Source organism: Rhipicephalus sanguineus, chromosome 7, assembly GCF_013339695.2.
Source record: "Rhipicephalus sanguineus isolate Rsan-2018 chromosome 7, BIME_Rsan_1.4, whole genome shotgun sequence".
Taxonomy (NCBI): Eukaryota; Metazoa; Arthropoda; class Arachnida; order Ixodida; family Ixodidae; genus Rhipicephalus; species Rhipicephalus sanguineus.
In genome coordinates, this window is record NC_051182.1 from 121,489,294 (window position 1) to 121,510,873 (window position 21,580).

A 21,580-nucleotide genomic window follows, 5' to 3' on the forward strand; every position below is an offset into this window, starting at 1 on the left:
AACATTTGCTTCGCAAACTGTCAGATAAAAATTCTGCGCGCAGTACGTGTTCGGAATACCCAGAGAGTAAACCAAAGAAGCCCGCACGATGAGGCGGAACCGACCTTGAAAAGACTTCAAAGCCGTTCTCAGAATTCAGACTACCTATTTCTGGAGAGCGCGTTCGATCTCAACACCGGCCCTGTGACGCACGCATCGATGGTCCACATAGTTGCGGCAAGAGAACTTAAACTGAAAGCTGTCAAGCACTTCTCTTTCAGTCCTGTAAAGCGAGACATTTTTGTAGACCATATCGCCCGCTTTTTCAGACAAAGAACGTTTATTTGATGTAGGGCAGATATATCAGGCTTTATACACTGTTGTTAAAACTTCGTTTTTACCTTTCCAGCCCCACAATCTCTCTATTTCCACTTTTCTTTATGCATTTCGCTGCACTGAGTGCGTGAGTGCTGTATTATGTACTACGTGCCTTTGTATAGCCCTGTGTTTATTTTCTACTTCGCGACGACAACAATTGTGCAAAAGTAGAGGAGTATATCCGGCGCGACGCATTGGATCCAAGCTCTCCTTGTGTACTTTTATCGAAAAAAATCGATTGAAGGCAAGGTACCTTTGAACTTTCGCAAGCGTGAGTGACACACTGAATATCTACAAGTATGTCATGCGAACAAAGTAACGCCGTCTAGGCATTACCGATGCCTGTTTGGATAGGGCGTCGATCCCATTTCACCAGAAGTGGCGACGGCTTTAGGCTCGGACAAAAGACACGGGCATACCAAATTACGCAACCCTCGCACCGATACATGCAGTGGAACGTTCCATTTACGCTTCTCTTGAGCCTTGTGAGACGCGTAACTCTTGTACGGACGATCAACAGCTACGGTCCGTGGTGTAGCCTCTTGTTACCTTCGTCTCTTTATTTGTTTTGTTGCCCCTCTCAGCTTCATTGAGAATTTCCATCCCGGAGCTTCACTCAGCGATGCCGTGAATAGAAACGGACGGTGCGTCGATATGCGCGCGTTTACATTTAACGAGAGATCTTCTCCCATTCTTTACGATGGATACCCTTGCGAAACAGTTCGCGGTGCCTGCTTTACTAAAGCCAGCGAGAACAGCGACCCCTTGTTTGTTTCTTCGAGAGAATGCTGGAATGTGCGTTTTCCTGTGTGCATTCTGAAAGAATGCTGCGCTAGAATAAGGGTTTCGCTTTCGGAGCGTGCAAGAGGTTTTCGCTTTCGGTGTGTGCAAGAGGTTTTCCAGTGATGTTGAGCAACCATTAAGTTGAAGTGTGCAAATATTCGGGAGAGCCGTGCCACAACCACGTATAGAAACATTCTAAAAAGAGACAGGGCGTGGAAACACGGACACAAGGAATGAATTTAATTTGAATTAAATGGAGGAGGGCTGAGCTTTACTAAAGAGGTGCCTCAGAATAATGGAATACAATTTCTAGACATTTCCTTAACGTTCCAGAAGAACCACGTGTGCTGGCAGTATACTCCTAGATCTTCGAAACCGCTGTTAAATTTTTCGCCGAAGCACTCGAAGGTTGTAAAAAACGGCATCGTCATGTCTTACCTTAAGTCAGCCCTCACCAAGTCGTGTGAGCACAAAATGAGTGATAGCTTTAGCGCACAGGTTACGCGTCTTTTAGATGTAGGGTATCCTCGTGATGCAGTGGCCACGGTCGCTGAACGTTTAAAGAAGTCTATTGTGTTAAGTCCGAGCATGGCTGCAGAAAGCGATAGGAAGAAACGTGTCGTAGGTATACCGTACATTCATTGCATATCTCACAGGCTAAAGAAAGTAGGAAGTAGATACGGCGTTAATGTTGTTTTCACGGCTGCCAATAAGCTAGGTAAGATTTGTGCCGCTGTGCAGAGGAAGAATGAGCGAGTAAAAGACAAGAAGCGGACCGATATTTGTTTCGTAAAACACACCAACAAATTCACTGATTGCCGTACGAGTGTGCTGTATAAGGTCCCTTTCAGCTGCGGCCGCTTCTACGTAGGACAGATGGGCCGATGCATTAACCAGAGATTGTTGGAACATAAGAGAGCGCTAACAGGAGGCTCACCTTCTAATCTATCTTTACATTGTCGAGATTGTAAGTGCACGCCAAAATTCGATGAATGCGCAGTGTTGTACCGGCATAGAAATGAAGAAACGCGCCTGATGATTGAAGCATGGCATATCGAGAATAGTGGTAGCGCATGCGTGAGCCAACCGTCGATTAACTTGCATAAAGATGAAATCAAATGCCTTAACAGTTATCTTCCACGTAGACCGCCACGCGTGCCGGATTGATAGGTTCGCCTGTTGCATGGGCATGCGCAAATAAGTTTGCGTGCCTTCTTTCTTTTCAGCCGCTGTGCGTCTTAGTCGTTAGTCGGCGGTTTGTGGTGTTTGTGGTGTCTTGACCTCTTTCTTGTGTATGTGTTTGCACGCCCTGTCTCTTTTTAGAAAGAATATGTACCAACTAGCTCAGCTCTCTGTTATTCTATAGAAACAGTCATCTCGCATGAAAGACTAAAATGAAACGGTTTTTGGAAAGCTGCAATGTGTTTGCGCTATAGCGACGCTAATTATTTTTTACGCCTCATTGAACATGTTCATCCAAAGGTGCATTTTGATAATTTCTATTTCTGAGTCGGTGGTCCGTGTGAGCCTTGCGGAGCAGTACCTTGTCCACTCCTTCATGTCTTTCTACGATATATATACAAAGGAGTTGCCTCTTATATGTGTATGCACGGTGTTTTTGATCAAAGAGAGTCGTGTTGATCAAAGACAGATGCGTTTTACTTAAAACTTCTGGAGGTTTCTTATGGCATAATGCACCCATGTACACGTCGTGCACACAATGTTACCAACAAAGACCAGCCGGCATAATGAGATTACAGCGTGTGCCTCACAGCAACATGCCCTAAAGTTTTAAGGCTCTGCACATTGGGACTACATAATCGTTAGAGATAAAAAGCAATCAGAAGATATAAAGTAATTTATTTCAACACCAAACTTGCACATTCGATTTTTTGCAAGTCACGTTCGAAAGTTACCCATATTTAAAATTTTCAGCTTCCAGTATTCGCTTTTAATATTGGTGATGACTAGCCTGTTAGGTTTGCTTCAAGAAAATATTAAGCTTAAAAAACAGTTCTGCGGTATTTTACGAACCCTAGATGCTTCGATATAAACTACAAGTGCGCAAAACGTCCTTCATATCTTCACAAAAAGTGACCTCCCTTGCTTTTTACTGCCTTTAATATTTTGGAAAGGTTCTGGGCTTCACACTTTCTTTGCTGACGTTTGTGTGTGCTTCAAGTTCCGTTAGCCGTGTGCCGAGTTTCTGTGCGGTGCACGGAGGAAGGGCATGTCTATACTGCCCAGTATCTATAGGTAAACTATAATGAAGGGAACATTAAAGGGACACTAAACAGAAACAATGGATCGGTTTAGATCAATAAATTGTGCGCTTAGAACTCTAATGTCGTTAATTTCGCCATCATAGGTTTATTAATAGAGCAGAAAATCAAGTTCAAAGTTTCATTTTTAAATTTCGCGCCGAAATCTCCCCGCGTGACGTCACCGATATCAAAGTGTTTTTTTGTATTTTGGCGCCATTGGCTCAACAAAATTACCCCAAACTTGGTATGTTAAGTCTATGGCCCCCTCAGAGGACAATTTACTTCATTTTTACCGATTAGGAACTACGTAGTCCCTAGTAGGCGCCGTGAAAACATGTGACGTCACGGCGAATGGAGAGGAAACTTCAAGGTGGCGTCGCCATCCACATTTTGTTTTTCAGTGTTTTCTCGCTTACTAAGGGTCTTCTCGCAGCAAGCGTGGTGTTTTTGGTATCGTGAAAGAGTGCTTTACTAATATGAGACAAATCGTTTTGCTCTTTAGTGTCCCTTTAAGGGCTCGTTTCTTTGTTGACACAACATTAATAAAAACCAACAGATAATGAAGCCAAGGAAGGCATTGGGCACGTTAATTTTACAGTTTTAGCTGTTTTGTAATGATTACGATATTAATCTGAATAAAGTAAAGTGGACGAAAAGAGAACTTGCCGTCGGCAGGGACCTGCAACTTTCTTCAAATTACTATCGTAATTACTACAATACAATTAAAACAGTAGAACTAACGTCCCCTATGCCTTCCTTGGCTTCGTTATCTGTTGGTATTTTATAAGTCTGTACAACAAAGAAACGATCCCTTACAGTTGCCTTCTTTTTTTCATTCATAGCGAGAGTCTCGTTCCTGCCGACTTGATGGCTTCAGGTAGTATGCGGGGGCTTATTGGTCAGCTTTCCGCTCGGTAACAGATCAAGCGCTACAGGAGGCCACCTGGCAAAAAAAAAAAAGTGTTCGACACTCGCCGTCATGGCTGCGAGCGGCGCTAACTAATACTCCTAGATTTGCATTCACATAAATAACCGACAACATAATAACCGATTCATAAATAACCAATAACATAAATAACCGATTCACATAATAACCTTAAGAGACAGGAAGAGAACAGAGTGGGTCAGGGAACAAACAGGTGTTGAGGATATTATAGTTGAAATCAAGAAGAAGAAATGGATATGGGCCGGGAACGTAGCACGTCGGCAGGATGACCGGTGGTCATTAAGGGTAACTGAGTGGATTAGAAGAGATGGCAAACGCGTGAGGGAGAGACAAAAATTAGGTGGGTAGATGAGATTAAGAAGTTTGTAGGTATAACGTGGCAGCACAAAGCACAGGATCCGGTTGATTGGTGGAACATAGGAGAGGCCTTTGCCCTGCAGTGGGCGTAGACAGGCTGATGAAGAAGAAGAAGAAGAAGATGATGATGATGCTTATGAAATAACCGATATAGTGGACGAAACGACGACCGCCGCCGTAGGTCAATTGATAGAGCCACAGGAGTGTTATCCGAAGGTATCACTTTCGGTCCCTGCCGGCGCCTAGTTCTCTTTTCGTCCACCTTTCCTTCTTCAGATTTATGCCCTAATTACTACAGTACAGTTAAAACAGTGCAGTTAACGTCCTCTATGCCTTTCTTGAATTCATTGTATGTTTTTTTTATTAAGGTTGTACTGTAAATATAGGTCATTTTTTATTCTCTTCGTGAGTTATGTTAGTTAGTGATAAAGGTTAACGATGTCCCCAGAGAAAATTCGCTTCGAATAGTATCTGTATGTACAAGACCGTGAGTACATGGGCCTCCCATTTCACTCCGGAACACTTAGGCCTTTGAGTGTTATTATATGCTGCCGTACATTGTAACATATTTTGCATTTTGAGCACCATTCCACTCCCAAATTATAAGCTCAGAAATAATATTGAACAAAGCGGTTCTCATTTAAGCACATAAACGTGTTACATGATAACGGTTCAACTCAGTCACTGAGATCTTGTAGGAATAGTTTTCCTCCGTGTTTCTTTGTGCGTACCCTTCGAATATTATCTGATGCTTCAAACGTTGAAAAATTACCAGACCTTGGATCATAGATGCACATTCAGTCTCAGAATCGCTAGGTATTCGTTGTCATAAGACAGATAGTAAAAACGAAAACTCGATACCATGTTTTTTTTCTATTATTCTCGTATAACGACTGTCATATTATCCGAATTCTGATGCTAGCGTTCCCTTCTGCATTATTGGCCGAGAAGCTAATGAGTCCTGACTTAGCATGCACTATTAAAGTTGACAATTTTTTAAGATGGCGGGCATATTAAAGAATTATTGGTAACTATTAGGGTTCCTTTTTTTCAGTGCTACACAGTGCAATAGGGTACGCCATGGACCAAGCGACATTCATAAGGTAATATTCATTACAATACAGAAGAGACAAAAAAAAGCTAAAAAATAACTGCTGAAGTTTTACCAAGTCAAAAAGAGAAGTGTGTAATACCATTTATACGGCCATGAATTATCAAGAATACACGCAGCGATAATATTTCTTAAGGCGAAGTCTTCTATTACAGGGTATGTTCAAATTGTAACAATGCAAATTTTAAGATATTTAATGGGGCTGGTATTATCTAGAAATATTTGTCACTTGACGATTAGTCATCGTGTAGGCTAAGACACAAGGGATCAATTGCCGTAAAAAACAAATATTAAGTGATCTTTATCCAGGTCGGAATGCGCGATGTTTAAGAAAGAAAACTCTGCATAATCTGTAGAACGGCGACGCACCACCACCACTGTGGCATCGCGGCTTCAGATGTTCTTCGTGGGTTTGGGACGTTAAACCCCAGCAATTATTATTATTATTATTAGATGTTGTTCTGCTGCTCACCTACGTCTACTTCCGGGTCGCACGTTCTGCCCACCAACTTCATTTCTTCCATGAATGAGAAGGAAAGTCTCATTATTGCGCTGCCACTGCCTAGCTCACGGCTAACTTCATCAGTCTGGGGCTCAGTACGAGCAGGTGTACGAGCAGGGACACTAAAGAGCAAAACGATTTTTCTCGCATTAGTAAAGTAATCTTCGACGATACCAAGCATGTTCGCTTATTAAGCGAACATGCTTAATAAGCGAGAAAACGCGCAAAAAGAAAATACGGGTGGCGACGCCACCTTGGAATTCCCGCACCATTCGCCGTGACGTCACATATTTTTGACAGCGCCTGCTTGGGCCTACGTAGTTCCTGATCGGTTAACTTGAAGTACATTGTCCTCTGAGGGGGCCAGAGACTTGACATAACGAGTTTGTGGAAATTTCGTCGAGCCAGTGGCGCCAAAATACGTTAAATGCTCTTTGAAGTCTTTTACGTCACGAATTACAAAGTTCGGCGCGAAATTTAGAAATGAAATTTTGAACTTGGTTTTCTCCCTTAATAATAAACCTGTGGTGGTGAAATAAACTACACAAGAGTTCTCCGAGCCCACTTTATCAATCTAAACCAATTCATTGTTTCTCTTTAGTGTCCCTTTAACACGGCTGAGGTTTGATTACGTACACGCCGCCACTCAGAACAGAAAATAGATGAATACGCGCGTATGGAGCAACGGCCCGTGCAAGCGGTCGCCTTAGGCACATTAGCGCGATTACTGTACCAGCCACAAGACGAGCTCACATATGCAAATGAGCAACCCACCACATGCGCGTATGAAGAACTTTCAGGGACGTGTAATGGAGGAAGCGAAAAGCGCAAATAGAATAGGAGTTGTTGTTCCCGTCACCGTATATGTGAGCAGCAAGAACAAACGCATGCAAAGTAGACGCTTTGGGGCACACAATAGACGAACAGTGGGCGGAGGGGAGCGCTTGCACCGCGCCAAGCAGTCTCATTTGCATGGCGAAAACAGAGCCTTGCGTGTTGCGGATGGAACCAAAATACCGGCACGTGTCGCCTGTGCTAGAAGTCATTAGTACGCTCCACAAAGAGCGCTGAACTTAGTGCGCGTGTTGCAGTTACCGAAAGTGAAAGTTTACCATAGCTTCTTCTGTTCCACCAGGTTGTAGGCTTAAGGGAGATAAAGCGAGTGTCACTTGATTGCGAGTCTTAACAAATCTTGGGTTCGTTCGTGTCTAGCCCATAATAAAAGCGGAAACTGCCGCGAGGTTCCGGTTTCTAACTTCTGCAGCGCCTGATCTGCACAGAACGTAAAGTACGTCTCGGCGTGGAATCATCAGGAAAATGATTCCAAGCCGCTCGCTCTTTATAGTCTCTTACAGCCAAGCGGTATATGTTTAGGTTCTGGCGGATCGCGTGCGCTGGAAGAACGACGCATGGGACAACAATTTTTGCCGCCCCTCACCCCCTCGCCACTGCCTATGCCTCTTTCACAAGTGTCGCGATACTCGGCGGTGGCACTCGCCACCAATCGTTGTGTCCCCTTATCTCGGGACGTAGAGATCGCGCTAGCGCTGTTATCAGCAGCTCTCCTTTGTACTCGCTAGGGGACGCCCGCATGCCGTTTGCTCGGAGGAAGTAGAGCGGCGATTGAAGGAGCGCCGACGCGAACAGAAGCGTGAGTGGACGCGAAAACAAACGCGCAGCCGTAGCCAATAGCTTCGCTGGCCTACATATTCGGAGAAGTGGAAAAAATCTGAATTTCGTATTCCCGCTACGTCCATCATCAACCTTCTGTTATATACAGATGCTTTGTGCGGGATAACATTGCGAGTTCTCTATGCTAAATTGCCTTTCTTTTTACGTATTCTGACGGGTCGTCCTCAGATGGCACAAAGAGACACCTAACAGCTTTCTAAAAGCCCCTACCTCTGTGCTATTACGAACATCCCTCTCTCAATCCAACACAGAAGGAAACGAAGTAAAAAAAATCAATACGCCGTAACTGAAACCAAGATTTCTTGTTCCACGTGGCGCACGTAACTGAGAATAAATAAAAAAAACTCAAATGTAACTTAAGAAGGGCGCAGGTGTGTGCAGCTTTGCAGCAATCATTTATTTGCAATAACGTAAAAATGCTCTTGAAGGGAATAGAAATATGTATTTGTATACGCCTCATAGCTCTCGGTAATACGTTTCACTTGGATCTGGGCGCTTGTCCAAGTCTTTGCTGTTCCTGTTACCTTTGATCTGTACACCACTGAAGATGTGTCACCAACTTTTGTCACTAAAAGAGCAACCACTCTGCTAAAACTCACTGGTCGAGGATCCATCAAAATTTTTACGAAATCATTTGTACCTCTGAGGAAACGGGCGGATATATAAAGCAATCATTCGTGCAGCATTCGCATGGGTTTGTTGAAACAACCGAGAGGGCTACCTCATAAAAGCGTCCCTCCTGTCTGGGTTGAAGTTATTTCAGAAGTTTGTACCATTGCGCGGAACTCGCTTTTTTTATGCGTCCACTTCGGCTCAGCTCTCGTTTCTGTAGGTATACTGCACCGCAGTAGCACCGTCCTCTGCACCGCATGCAGAATGTATGGCTCCGGTGTATGAACAATATAACAACCTGAGAAGTCTCACCGAAAGATACACACTTTCTCTCATTGTGCACACGTGGGTGTCCTCATTGTTGTCGAAGCACTTCGAGCCTGCTTTCTTTGGCTGGGTTGTTTTATTACATTTGATTACTCCTGCATCAAGCCACAAGTATACATTTTTCGATCCTCGAACATCGCACTTCACTTATAATGCCTTTCCCTTTTATGTTGCTTTTATTACCACTGTTTATAAAGAAAAGCTTTGCAACATCCTTTGTCGGGTTCTTTGTAATATCTTCCTGTTGTATCGCACAAATAATAGAGTGTTTGTACAGTTGCGATTCTGTGGGCTTACAATCGAAGCAAAGGCTTGATGGTCGCCACGTGTCGTTCTCCTCCGCCATTAAGCTCGCTGGTCGTTCCCGGGTCTCAAACAACGAAATAAATTCGAGGGATGACCAAGTTAAAGTAGGTGCGGCCCAGGATCTGTGTGCAAAAGAAACCGTATTGAGTTATACTCGCATAGAGTGCCGGTGAGTCCACAGCAAATGGTGCCAAGGGGGGAGGGGGAGGGGATGTGTGGGGAGGAGAAGATATAATACCTCTTCAGGTTTCTCCATCTTATTTTTCTATTGGATCCAAGTCTGGTGAACAACAATAAATTTCTACATCGATGACAAGCGAGACACTGTCAATGGTCTTTGCAAGCAACGGAACAACTCAAACGTTAGTAAGAGATGATACCCTCAGTACACATCCGGCGAGCTCTTGAACTTGTTAGCGAACAATGCATCAAAGCAGAACAGTACACTGTCGCATCTAACGAGCGCGCCTCAGGGCATTGTACAAACTTTAAATGAGCTTTGCTGTAGACAGGTATACTTGATCACGATGCTATGCACTGAAGAGTGTTTGTTGCAAGGGTGTTTTGATCATTTTCTATCTTTTCCAGTTGAAATATATCTAGAAGAACACTGAGTCCTTCAATGGCTAAGTTAGTGTTGAAGTGCTAACGATGCACCTAAAAACAAGGATGTGTACTGATTAAAATTTCAATCACTAAGGATCAAACAGGCCACATGAACTTTGTTTGCACATTAATCCTGAATTAATCTGTCGCGTTTTACTTCCCCAAAGGTCTTACAGCTGCGAGTAACAAGAACAGTGCGATTTTATGATAATCAAATGTCTAAAACCGAAAGTTCAGAAGCATTGAGTAAGTCTTCATTGATATTGAAGAACGACGTATATCGGTCGACAGAACAAGTGAATTTAAAGGAGCTTGCAGAGCCTGCCGAACAGCGATATTTCACACTCTCCACATTGTATTCACCTCAGTTCGTGCGAAAAGATTGACAACCGGAACAGCTGCCCGAAATATACATTGTGTACACGATCACTTTTATTACCAAAACCAAACTTTTATTTCTCGCGCAATGGGAGGGCGCCCAGACACGTCGCGTGGTGGCACCATCACACAGTTCTCTCGTTCGTTTCGAAGGTGGCGCGCAGCTACACGTCGCTTTGTTTCTGACGCTGCGCCTAAAGCGCCTTCTTACGTATTGACACATCTTGTTTATTGGAATGTAAAGTGTATCGAGGCACTTGAATCATGAGAAGTGATTGCTCGAGTCTCTTACTTACACAACCTTATTGTATACAGAAAACGTGGGGCAGTGGAATTCGACTACTTTAGTTGTCGATCTTTCTGTATGACGTATATTTTTCTAAACCACTTTTATCTATTTGCCTCTCTTATCTATTTATCGAATCTTTTCTATTTTTCTTGTTGTTCCACCTTTTCTCTCGCATACGGCAATTAGTGAGACTTATAGACGAAATAAAATGGCCCGGTTATCAAAAGGAAGTAAAGGAGCAGCAATTAAAAAAATGGCAACTTTGTGCCACGCAGCGTAAATTCGGGACGTCGCTACCGCTTCCGGTGGCGACGTTATATTTTTCGTTATGTTTTGCTTGCTGTTAGTTGTCCCCACGATACGAAGAGGGCGACGATGGCAACGAGCCGCCAACTTTTTGACATGAGGATTTCTGTGCAAGTTTGGCTACCAGTTTCCTTATACCTTGCACCAGATGTGAAAGGGTCGTTTTTGCAGGTGTACACAGCGCAGCGTTCCTTCGCGTAGCGTGCCCCATCCATCGTCAGAAAGGGCGACAGCATGCCGGCCGTGCGACAGCGAAAGCAGTCACAGGAAGAGTTCTCGACAACTGTTGCGAGCTGGTTTATCTGCTGTGAAATGACGCGGTAGTAAACGACACTACGCAGATAAATAGACTATGGAGGATAGGCGCGAAACCATTGCACAAATGAGAGCGGTACCTTGCTGACCGAAGAATGTGCAAAACTAAACGCAAGCCCACGCTAGCAAACTGCCTACATACGCCCAATCTTTATAGCGATCGACCAAAAATACGGCAGTCAGATATTTAGCCAAACGCCAGATATCTCAGAAAGTGAAGTGCCAGTTTATATTGTCAACTATAAAATTGGAAACATTCGAAAAACATTTATTCAGGTTTTGCTTTTCATCAGTTATCCCCATCTCAACTAGCCGCGCTTCAATCGTGCTCCGCGCGTTGATGTTCTGTGGCAATAGATTTCTGAACCCTCTCCGTTCGAACTTTTCGAGACCGACATAAAATGACCATTTGTCACATGCAAAGCTTATGTGAGCCATACCCGCAATTTCTGATAGGCGCCGAGCGCGGACCGATCTCCGTTGAACTTCCCGAAGCTCAGATGGACCTCTCGACTAGCCACTTTTGGATGCTGACTGCCAGAAGTTGCTAGCGGACCGGAGAATCAAAACTGCAGACAGGTCTACGGCAACCCCGCCTTTAGTCTGAAAAGTTCGGCAAATACATATCATTTCCTGTCATTTCTAATATACCTTATTTCCTCGCCTGTTCCTAGTACTGAGTAGCATCGACTGTAATTTTGGCTCAATCATCGGTATAATGGTCACAATTATCAGCTGCTGCCGGATCTCTTAGCAGCACTTTGTGGGTTTATATTTGCAGACAACCTAGAATACTAAGCACTCCACACGGGATAACGGTCAGCTGTCACTCGACGAAGTATTGTTCGTCAACTGATTTCAGTGTTCGTATTGGTTCGTATCGACTCCAGTCACTCAAGGGGGCACTGAATACGTAACATATTGCATAACCACCGTAGTATTATTAGTTTGCTATGCGCAATGCAAGTGTCTATCTCTGTAATATTTTTTCGTTATTTGCTAAAGCGAAAGCGGCGCGAACAGTTTCACTATTAGGCGGCTTCTCTTATCATAAACTCATACTAACGGAGGTATTGCCCACTGTGCCGAGTCTTCTACTTAGAACAATCGGTAGATGTGGGAATATGATGTTGGTGCTTAATCTTTCCTTGCGCGGCTGCGAGCCGATCCTTTCATTAAGGCGACAAACCTTAGATGACCACGGGCGAACTGGAATGGCGCGCGAGCGTTCCGTCCAAGGAGGTTTGAAAAAAAAATCAGGAGTGGAAGCTCTCGAAACGCCTTGCCAGCGAAAGTGAAGCCAGCTTTTGCCCACCAAAGAGCTCGAAAACATGCTCTTTTCTGGTCGTGCCTACTTAGAGGTCAAATGGCTTTGATCTGTTAGTGTAAATGCTACGTTAATTACAAAATAAAAGATCGTTTTTGCCGACAAAAGTAACTCGTCGAGAGGAGTATTGACGATTGATGTCCAATAAAATTTGCCATGACTTTGAGGCTTACTTAGGGAAACTAGTAACACAAACACACACTTGCAGCAGTATCTGACCCGTAAAAGTTGCCATATTAAACTCGTCTGGCGTGCGGGGAAAACGCTCGCTTTCCTTCGCCAAACGCTGATAGTATATCGTGCCCCTACTAAGATGGCGACCGCAGCCGCCATCTTTTGGTGGGCACGGCCTCACTATTGCGCAATAATCGCCACTCCAGGAATTTTAAAAAATTGCTGGAGTGGCGATTATTGCGCAATAGTGAAGCCGTACCGCTTGGTCAAAGCAGGACCGATCACGGAGGCAGTGGAAAACCAGGTGAAGTACAGAGAGCTTGTAATGCGTCCTATCATGGAGCCAGTGCAGTACAGAGAGCTTGTAATGCGTCCTATCTTGGAGCCAGTGCAATACTACGTTAAGCGTAGCAAGATTTCGGAAGGGGGGGGTGGAGATCAATAAACCGACTGAGAAAAAAAATTCAGGAAGTTATGCACTAGTGTTGCGAAGACTGAAGAAACGGCGGAGCTGTTGGCGTTCCCCTCCTTCTTTCCTTCCTCCTCTCCCTTGCCTCCATTTCTCGCCCCGTCCTGTACGCGAGAAAGCTACTTAACTGAGCCTGCCATGCTGTCTGGTCGTACAAACCACTATAAAACAAATAGGAAACCCTTTAGTAATATTAACGCACATCAACATACTCTTTTCCCCCATGCAATTTCACTATTGAATAAATTATCAGAGGAAGTGGTTAACGCTGACACATCGGGCTGTTTCGTTCAGCTTTTAAATAACCTTCCCTTTCCCCTGTAAAATTATTTTAGGAGCTGACTCGCAAGGTTCATAAGCTGGGGCAAAGTCCCGCGCCGTAAGCGTAACCTTAGTTCCAGAGGCGACCGCTGCAGGCGCAGCTTGCGCGAAAGGGAAGTCTTCTTTCTCTTGTTCTTCCAGCGCCTTGATGATGATAGTGACACAGGCAATACCACACATAGCATAGCCAACAGTAGCATGCGCACGCTCGCGCGAAAGAGAAGTCTTCTTGCACTTGTTCTTCGGGAGCCTTGATGATGATAATAACGCCGGCAAAACCACATATAGCATAGCCAACTGTAGCATGCGGCAATCGCTCCACTCATGCAGTGCGCTTCGATACTAATAACATGAACGAAGAAGACAAGGCGGCGGAGCGGAGGGCTCGCAAGGCTGCAGCAGCGCGGGCTCGCCGCCAGGACCCTGCGGTGAGAGCTCGCGAGGCCGCAGAGAGAGGTCAGTGTCGTGCGGACCCCGACATACAAGCCCGCCAAGCCGAAGCAGCGCGGAAGCGGCGGCAAGAGAACCTCGAAGAGGTACGGGCGTGGGATGCAGCGGCCAAGCGCCGAAAGCGGTCGCTATCTGAAGTTGGTGGCGCCGACGCGCGCTTCAAGCGCGATTTCCTCAAATACACGTTCGGCCACAGCTGCAAAGTCTGCAACCGCTTGTGGTTCGACAACAACCTGACCACAATCGCTACTATAACAACGTGTGACGTCTTTACATGACAGTAGAGGAATTGTACGGAGAATTCACGGCCTACCCGATTATCTTCGAGCCAGCTCCTCAATCACCATTCACTTCGTGGATATGGCATGATTTTTTAAGGCCATGCATGCTGGTTTATGAGGCCTCGAATTCAGGCGTTTCACTACACCTGCTCACTGCTTAACAGGTTGGTACATTCGCTCGAGCTCTAAGTGCAGTGGTAGCCTTTCGTCTGTCGCGCAACGAATGTGACGCATTTGCTGCTCGAAACCCCATCGCAGCTTCCGTTTTTTTTAAAGTGATAGCCTTAGATGCCTCATCAAACGCGAAAATTTACCATCGGCCTCGTCAACAAGAGTGATTCAAACTGTTATCACCACGTGATGACGTCACACATTTTGAACATTTGTAACGTTATCATGTCTTTATGATGACGTCACATAAGGGGGCGTCACGTGATGACGTCATCACATGACAACGTCGCTTGGTTAAAGGTGGGCCGATCACGGAGTCGGTGCAAAACCAGGCAAGGTGCAGAAAGCTTGCAATTCATCCGATCCTGGAGGCAATGCAAAGCCACGTTAGGTACTGAAACTTTCGGATAGAAAGGGAAGTGGGGGGGGGGGTCGTTATATCGACTGAGAAGAAAAAGAAGATGGCTTTTGCCTTCGAGTCGTCTTAGGCGAAAGCATAAAAGACCCTGTGAGATTTCTTGGTTTTGTTCTGTTTTTTTTTTCATCTCTGGGGGGGGGGGGGGGGGAGTCTCTTCGGAGACGATGTTGCATCTGCCCGAACAACTAACCTTCTTGACGTCAAGAAGAAGATTCATCTTCCGCGTCTAGATGTATTACTCATCTTGCCCAGCGAAGTCATACTTCTGAATTGTTTCTTTCTTGAGAAAGGGGAGTTTTTTTGAAAGTGCTCGTGCGAGCGGAAGAATTCACGGATGAGTTAACAGCTGAAGCAGCTAATAAGGTGTGACATGCCTAAGTGCGCGGCGACAATTCCTCCAGAGTCTGAGCAACGTATACATGTGTGGGGCACATTGAATAACTACTAGGGGGGGCGCAGCCTGCTAACCGCCGACAGCGTAAAAAATGCCAGGCCTGCGCTGAAACCGCAGCACAGTCACAGCGAAAGCTGGAAGAGCGGCGTTTATAGAGCCCGTTGTAAGCTCTGTTGGGGCTACTAATACAAGTACACTAGCAAGATACCCACCACGCCATAAATCACAATTTTTGTGAAGTTGGGAAGCACCTACTAAGCCAATATTCGTCATTCTGCGGAGAAGCCAGGCACCAGCTACACGTCTGTAAGGCATTATGTGCACTTTGTTGAAGCGACGACTGATGACGATGAAGAATTATGGCTCAGCCCTTTTTAAAGGGTTGGAAGCTTTAAACGGCCCACCAGTTATGTAATTTGCATTGGGTGACGCCCGGTCGCTATTTCCCTCTCCCGCCATGCTGTATAACATAAGTTGACGTGGGAGAGAGGGGGGGGGGGGCGAAGAACTTTACTGAGGGACCGAGGAAATGGATCATGCGCTTATGGGCATCCTTGGCAACCAATACAAGTGCACTTGCGAGGAACCCACTACGCTATAAATCATTGTAATTTTTGAGAAGTAGGGAAGCAGGCACTATGCCATTTTTCGTCATTCTACGGAGAGCCGTGGTACCTGCTAAACGCATGTAAGGCATCATGCGCAGTTTGTTGATGCTGTGACTGATGACGATGAAGATTTATGGCGGAGCCCTTTGTAATGGGTTGGAAGCATTCAACAACCTAGTCGTTGCGCAATTCGCATTGTGTGACGCCTGGTTACAGAATTGGCGTTGTGCGACGCTTGGTGCTTCTTGTACTCTTCTACCACGCTATATTGCATATGTTAATGTGGTTCCTTCCCGACATGAAGCCTGTATAGGGTCTTTTTGCAATGCAGTTTCAAGCACCGGCATGACTCAGAGGTTGAATACTGGGCTCCCACGCAGAGGGCCCAGGTTGGAACCTCGTTCCATCCTAGAATTTTTTTTCTTATTTCGAGCGATAGTGGTTACGGACACCGGCGGCGGCGGCGGCGGACAACTACGGCGCCAAAAACGGCCGCTGAAACAATCTCATAACAGCTTTCGCTTTAAAACATAGCCTCGCGCTGGTATCTCTGCAACGCGACACTCCAAAGAGGAACTTGGCGTGGTGTAGAGATTAGAAGACGGGTAGGCCGCTCACTAATAGCATTCTATACATGGCTATACAATGCCTTATCCTCTCTTCTCTTCATTTCCCTCCCCCTCACTCTCACATCACTCGTCGTCACGCTCACTTCCCTTTACATGCAAATGAAGCGCTTCCGTCGATTAGGCTTCATTATTCTGCAGAGAACGGTGAGATCAAGTGAAAAGGCTGCTAAACTTATTTGCTCCTAAATTGCACCGCAAACATTCTTAGACCCGTGATCGACAGCAGGCAGCTACCGTAATGTTGACGCAATACAGATATTTTTACGCCTGTCAAAATCTATTTTATTTCCGTGTTGGTAGGATACATGCACGCACACACGAGGTTTTCATAGCTGATGTTCGTCTTTTCGCAACTTTACCGAATATATTTTGGAGCGCATGTAGTGTTGAATAATATGGCGGACGCATACGTCGGCATATCTTTTAAGAATCAAGGTTCTTTAGTTTGTTCACAGCTTTCACGAGAAGTACAGTGTGGCACAATTGTTCTCTCCTGCAAGGTTTTTGTAGTCCATTATCGTCATTCCTTCTGGTAGGAGACGTTCGTCGTTAACAGATCAGTGTTATTGTACCTTTCGCCTCCGAGTTCGTCTTCTGAGTTCCAAAGAAGTGCGTGGGGAGCTAAGTACCACGGCCACAGTAGATACCAGCAGGTGCACATAAGCCCACGTCACACTAGATATCACATCCACGCAGCTACGAAACAGCGCAGCTGTTCCTCTTGAGCAGCGTCTTGTCCTTGATGTTCGGACTGGTCGGGTACACAGGAAGCGAGCGACGCCTCTTGTTCACGACGGCCGGATTCAAGTCGTACGGGATCTTGGCCTGGACTAGGAGCTCTTTGAAGATCTCGAACACATTAATGTTCTCTTTGGCTGAGCATTCAAGAAATCCGTTCTCCCAGTCGATGGTGATGATGGTCTCGGCGACTTCACCTCGGACACGACGCGTCGCGGAGGGCATGTCACACTTGTTGCCCACCACGACCACGGGCGCCTTGGCCGAGTGTAGCTCGGTGATCTGGTCGTGGATGCGGCGAGCCTCTTCGAATGAGTCCGGGTCGTCAATGGCGTAGACAAGCACGAACGCGTCGGCAGTGGTGATGGCCAGACGCCTCATGGCTGGGAACGGGTAGCTGCCACTCGTGTCTACGATGTCTAGGTTGAGCGAGGCACCGTTCAGCTCGTATTCGCCCGTGTGGAACTGAGTGAGAGGGAAGCATAAAAAAGAGTTTAAGTTCTGGCACTTATGGCGTCTTTTCTTATTTTTTATCTCAAGTGAGCAATAATAACCTTGGCGCATCGAACAGTAGCTTAATAAAGCGCAGCACTTTGCTACTGTGGTAAGCCGAAATTTTGATGAAAGGCGGTGTCAGTTTTGGTCTGAATGAAAATTTGAAAACTGGTGTAAATAAAAAAAATGCTTTTCATTTGACAGAAGTCATATTATCACGTTTTTTTATATAAAGCTTTTATTTGCTGCGCAAATGATGGCCGCCGCTTAGGTAAGCCACAATCTTGATTAATTTCAAGTAAGTTATTCACTGTTTTCATCTCTACGGTTTAAGCGTAAAGATAACCGTAGGTAGTAAGTTCGCTGAAGATTAGGTTCTGGCCTTGTAACACCCTGAAAAAACATTCCCTATCTTTTCGTCTCTCTGATCATGCGTACGTTATTGTATGTATGTATGTATGTATGTATGTATGTATGTATGTATGTATGTATGTATGTATGTATGTATGTATGTATGTATGTATGTATGTATGTATGTATGTATGTGTGTGTGTGTGTGTATGTATGTATGTATGTATGTATGTATGTATGTATGTATGTATGTATGTATGTATGTATGTATGTATGTATGTATGTATGTATGTATGTATGTATGTATGTTGAGTGGATGTGCGCGCATTCTTGTAAAGGAAAAAAAAATAAAAGTGCCACAAGGTGGACTCGCCTCTTCCACAGTTGCGAAGTAGTCCGCGGGGAACTCGTCGTAGAGGAACTGATGTACGATGGCTGTCTTGCCCACTCGAGCTGCCCCGAGTACCACGACCCGGTACTGGTCCTTTGCAGGGTTGTGGTGGTTGTGGGCGTCGTCATGCGGGAGCTGGAGAGCTGACAGCGACGGAATATGTCCCGTGCCCGGCATAGCGACTCTCGGTCTTTGACGAACCTGAGGACGGTGTCGATGTCAATCCCCGCCTATGTCCAGTGTGTTCTCAGGTGTGCCAAAAGGAAGTGGCTTCCCTGCAGATGATATCGACGAAACAGAGGCGGAGATCAGATTATCGAAAAAGTTTAAGCATGTCTAAATCACTCATGCTACTGGCCGTGTTTCCCACCACGCCATTTATATTGCACCTAGTATTAAAAAATAGAAGGTGGGATAAAGTGCAATTGCAGCGCAATCGCCAGACTAGAGATATGACACGACGTTGAAGAGCAATTTTTGCATTTGCGTCTGTGCTTCATGCAAATGTATCTCATATCAATGGCATCGAAATGCACGCTATACGGGTTGAGCTTCGGAAAACAAAATAAAAATTAATGTCTTATTTCAGAAAAGAACATGTTTCTCGATGTGCATGGGGGCAAAGCCAGAATGACTTTTCCGGGACTCATAGTGAAATGAAAAAGGGAAGAGATGACGGTTTCGGAGACATGCACCTATAGCCGATGCCTGCTGTGTTGTGGAGGGGACCACCGATGTCTAGTATGCTTCACTACGAGAAAGCAGGATGCACAGGTGCGTCTACTTGCAAAAGAGTAATTGATCACTCTCACTTGCTGTTTGCTTCCTCCCTTTCTATGAGCCAGTAGTGAAAACGACTGACATGGTCAGTTTCTTGATTTTCAACAGTAGCTTTGCAGGCGTCTAAACAGATAAAAAATCTGATGTTGGAATGAGCCGACGTAACCACTGAAACCTCATTTACTGAATCAAAGGAAATTGATAAACCTAGTACATTTTCGACGGGTTACCCTTGCTAAACGAGGTTAGGTAAGTAAATACTGAGCACAGAGCAGCATCTGCCCTTCATGTTGGCTTAGATTACGAGTAATCTTTGCTTGTTTTTGACAGCATAAACTGAAGAAAAAAAACGAGCAAACAAAAATAGTAGATTGGGCTAACCAGCGACAAAGCAGCAAAATTTTCTGTCTGCACCCAAACCCTTTTCCCAGAAGCAAAAGCAATGTACACCATCCCTGCGACTTGTCAAAGTTCACGCTAAAGCTTAACGGCGCTTTCACCATTAAGGAGCTCCAAAATGTTCCGTCAACTTTTTCACTGTTCAGGGTATTTACAGCTGTTTTTTTTTTCACTATCAATGGCAGCTGCCGCTTAATAAGACATGTCTGAGACACACTGTGTTGCACTTTACGATATTCTTCAGCGATACCGTTCGCAGTAGCCGACATAGGACTTTAACGAAAATGTTTCCTTTCACTACCTTCGTAAGCCCACAACACCGATTCGCGCTCTGAGAAAATATCGGAAGTAATTACCCCTTCCGTCTTAAGTGCCAACAAGAAGAGCCGATTTTCCCAAGCATCTCTTCTTCCTGTCATTGAGCCATATCGTCAAGCGCACTCTTTAACTTTATACTAAGTTCATGATTCACTGTAGCATAGCCTTAAAAGTAAGACCGCATCGCTATAGAAGCGAAACTGCCTACATAGCTATCTATGCATGTTTAATATGTCGATATCGTAATGGACCTACAAATACCACAACTAGTCCAGCAGTGGTAAAGAGCTTCGGAAGAGTGAAAAAAGGAATGAAAATATGAGTGGTCGAAAAAAATACAGGCACTGAAAGTGACCATTGTTTCGTCGTATAAATTTTCAAAATACGTGTAATTTTATGGGCCTACAATAGGAGTGCCGTTAAAAAAGAAAAGGTGAAGGAGACATGGCGACACCGACATTGACACTTATAAGTACAATGATGCTCAACATAGCCGCTATATTCGTGCAGAGTTGTCCTCCTTGAAACTGTACCATTGCTAGAAATTAACATTAAAGGCGAAATGGTCCTAAATAAATCCTGAGAATCAGTTGCAAGGAGAATATCTCCAGTACAAAATCACGGAGGAAATACATTCTTTTTGGAAATGGTGTTGGACTTGCTCCTGTGGTCCCGATCCACGTGAAGCGTGCTGGCAAAATGCTTTGTTCAATTGAGTTCCGTCCCTCTAACTAAAAGACACTCCTTACAATATAGTTGAGCAAAAACAAACTTGGAACGAGAAAAAAAAGACTATTTACTGTATGACGCACTTCCGCAAAAATAAAAACAGTTGTCTCACATTTTGTCTGCTTATTTTGATCTCTTGCTAAGATGTTGCTTCCTGTGCATGATACGACGAAATTCTTATGAAAGTGAGCAAGTGACTGGTGAGTTTTGCACCAAGACTCACCGATTGAAGTGGCGGTTGGAAATCCTGCCCCCAAGGCGATCGTCGGCGGAATGATCACGACAATGGTGACGGCCCTGTGTTTTTTTCCCGCGAAACTTTTTTCTTTCCCAGTGGGCGGTTTCTCAAATGCTGCAGACACAGAAGTCCTACAGAGGGAGCGCTGAATGACAGGCAACACCGGTTGTCCTACCTGCCAGCTAGTGCCCTCGAAGCGGACGGCATCAACAACATTTCAATGTCGAGACTTAGCGCGCGTGCTAAAGTGTTCAAGTTGAAGCGATCAGCGTCCAGCGCTGAACAGGTTTGGAGAGCACACCCCGACAGCACCGCGTCCGAGACCGATGTCGTCTAACTCGCTCGGGTTCCGCGCTTTTCTATAGGCCTCCATCCTTTCCCAGGAGCCGTTGGGGAACTTCCGGAGAAAGGGAAGCGTCTGGGCAGCGGAGGAGAAAAGGTGATGCGGCTGCCGGAGTTAGAGAGATACACCAAGTGACCGAAGAGCAAGAGAGGGAGAGGCCAAGAGTGAGAGATAGGATGAATTCCAAAGCTAAGCGTCATAGGCAAGAGGAAGGAGGTCCAACGCAAAGTCAGTAGCATGGCGGCGAGCGCGCCAGGTCCAAGAGCGAGAGTAGCGCCGACGCCAGAGCCACCCCGCGGCCATCGAGCGAAACCGCGCTTCCCCTCTGGTCTCGCTCTTCCCGCTTGTTCTTCCCTTCTCGTCTTTCCTACGGATGAGTTCCGGCTGTTGCGTTCGTTTTTTTTC

At 45.3% G+C, this 21,580-nt stretch overlaps 1 protein-coding gene and 1 long non-coding RNA gene across 4 annotated transcripts in view; both read right to left on the minus strand.

The window, feature by feature from the left end:
* The window catches only part of LOC119399818 (uncharacterized), a 73,443-nt gene extending 64,671 nt beyond the window's left edge, over window positions 1–8,772 (minus strand). Inside the window, exons 1-2 of one of the 3 annotated variants that reach the window (XR_005184967.2) lie at window positions 6,291–6,388; window positions 4,221–4,347 (exon numbers count right to left, since the gene is read on the minus strand). This is a non-coding gene — a long non-coding RNA (uncharacterized LOC119399818). Of the gene's footprint in view, window positions 1–1,578; window positions 1,696–4,220; window positions 4,348–6,290; window positions 6,389–8,733 lie in introns of those variants that run through there. The other 2 variants (XR_005184968.1, XR_005184966.2) reach the window with 2 other exon arrangements.
* Window positions 8,773–16,924: 8,152 nt separating this feature from the next.
* Window positions 16,925–18,642, minus strand: LOC119400878 (GTP-binding protein Rhes-like). Its single transcript, XM_037667776.2, has 2 exons — window positions 18,351–18,642; window positions 16,925–17,596 (listed from the first exon to the last, which is right to left on the minus strand). The coding sequence occupies exons 1-2, from the start codon at window positions 18,543–18,545 to the stop codon at window positions 17,090–17,092; spliced, it is 702 nt and encodes a 233-aa protein (XP_037523704.1). The 5' UTR covers window positions 18,546–18,642; the 3' UTR covers window positions 16,925–17,089.
* Window positions 18,643–21,580: the final 2,938 nt, after the last annotated feature.

Bases quoted from the DNA above. Each gene is read 5' to 3' on its own strand.
- LOC119400878 (XM_037667776.2), bottom strand. From the start codon at position 18,545: ATGCCGGGCACGGGACATATTCCGTCGCTGTCAGCTCTCCAGCTCCCG. The intron at 17,597-18,350 runs GCGAGTCCACCT...CCTCTCACTCAG, and splicing joins ACTTCGCAACTGTGGAAGAG to TTCCACACGGGCGAATACGA.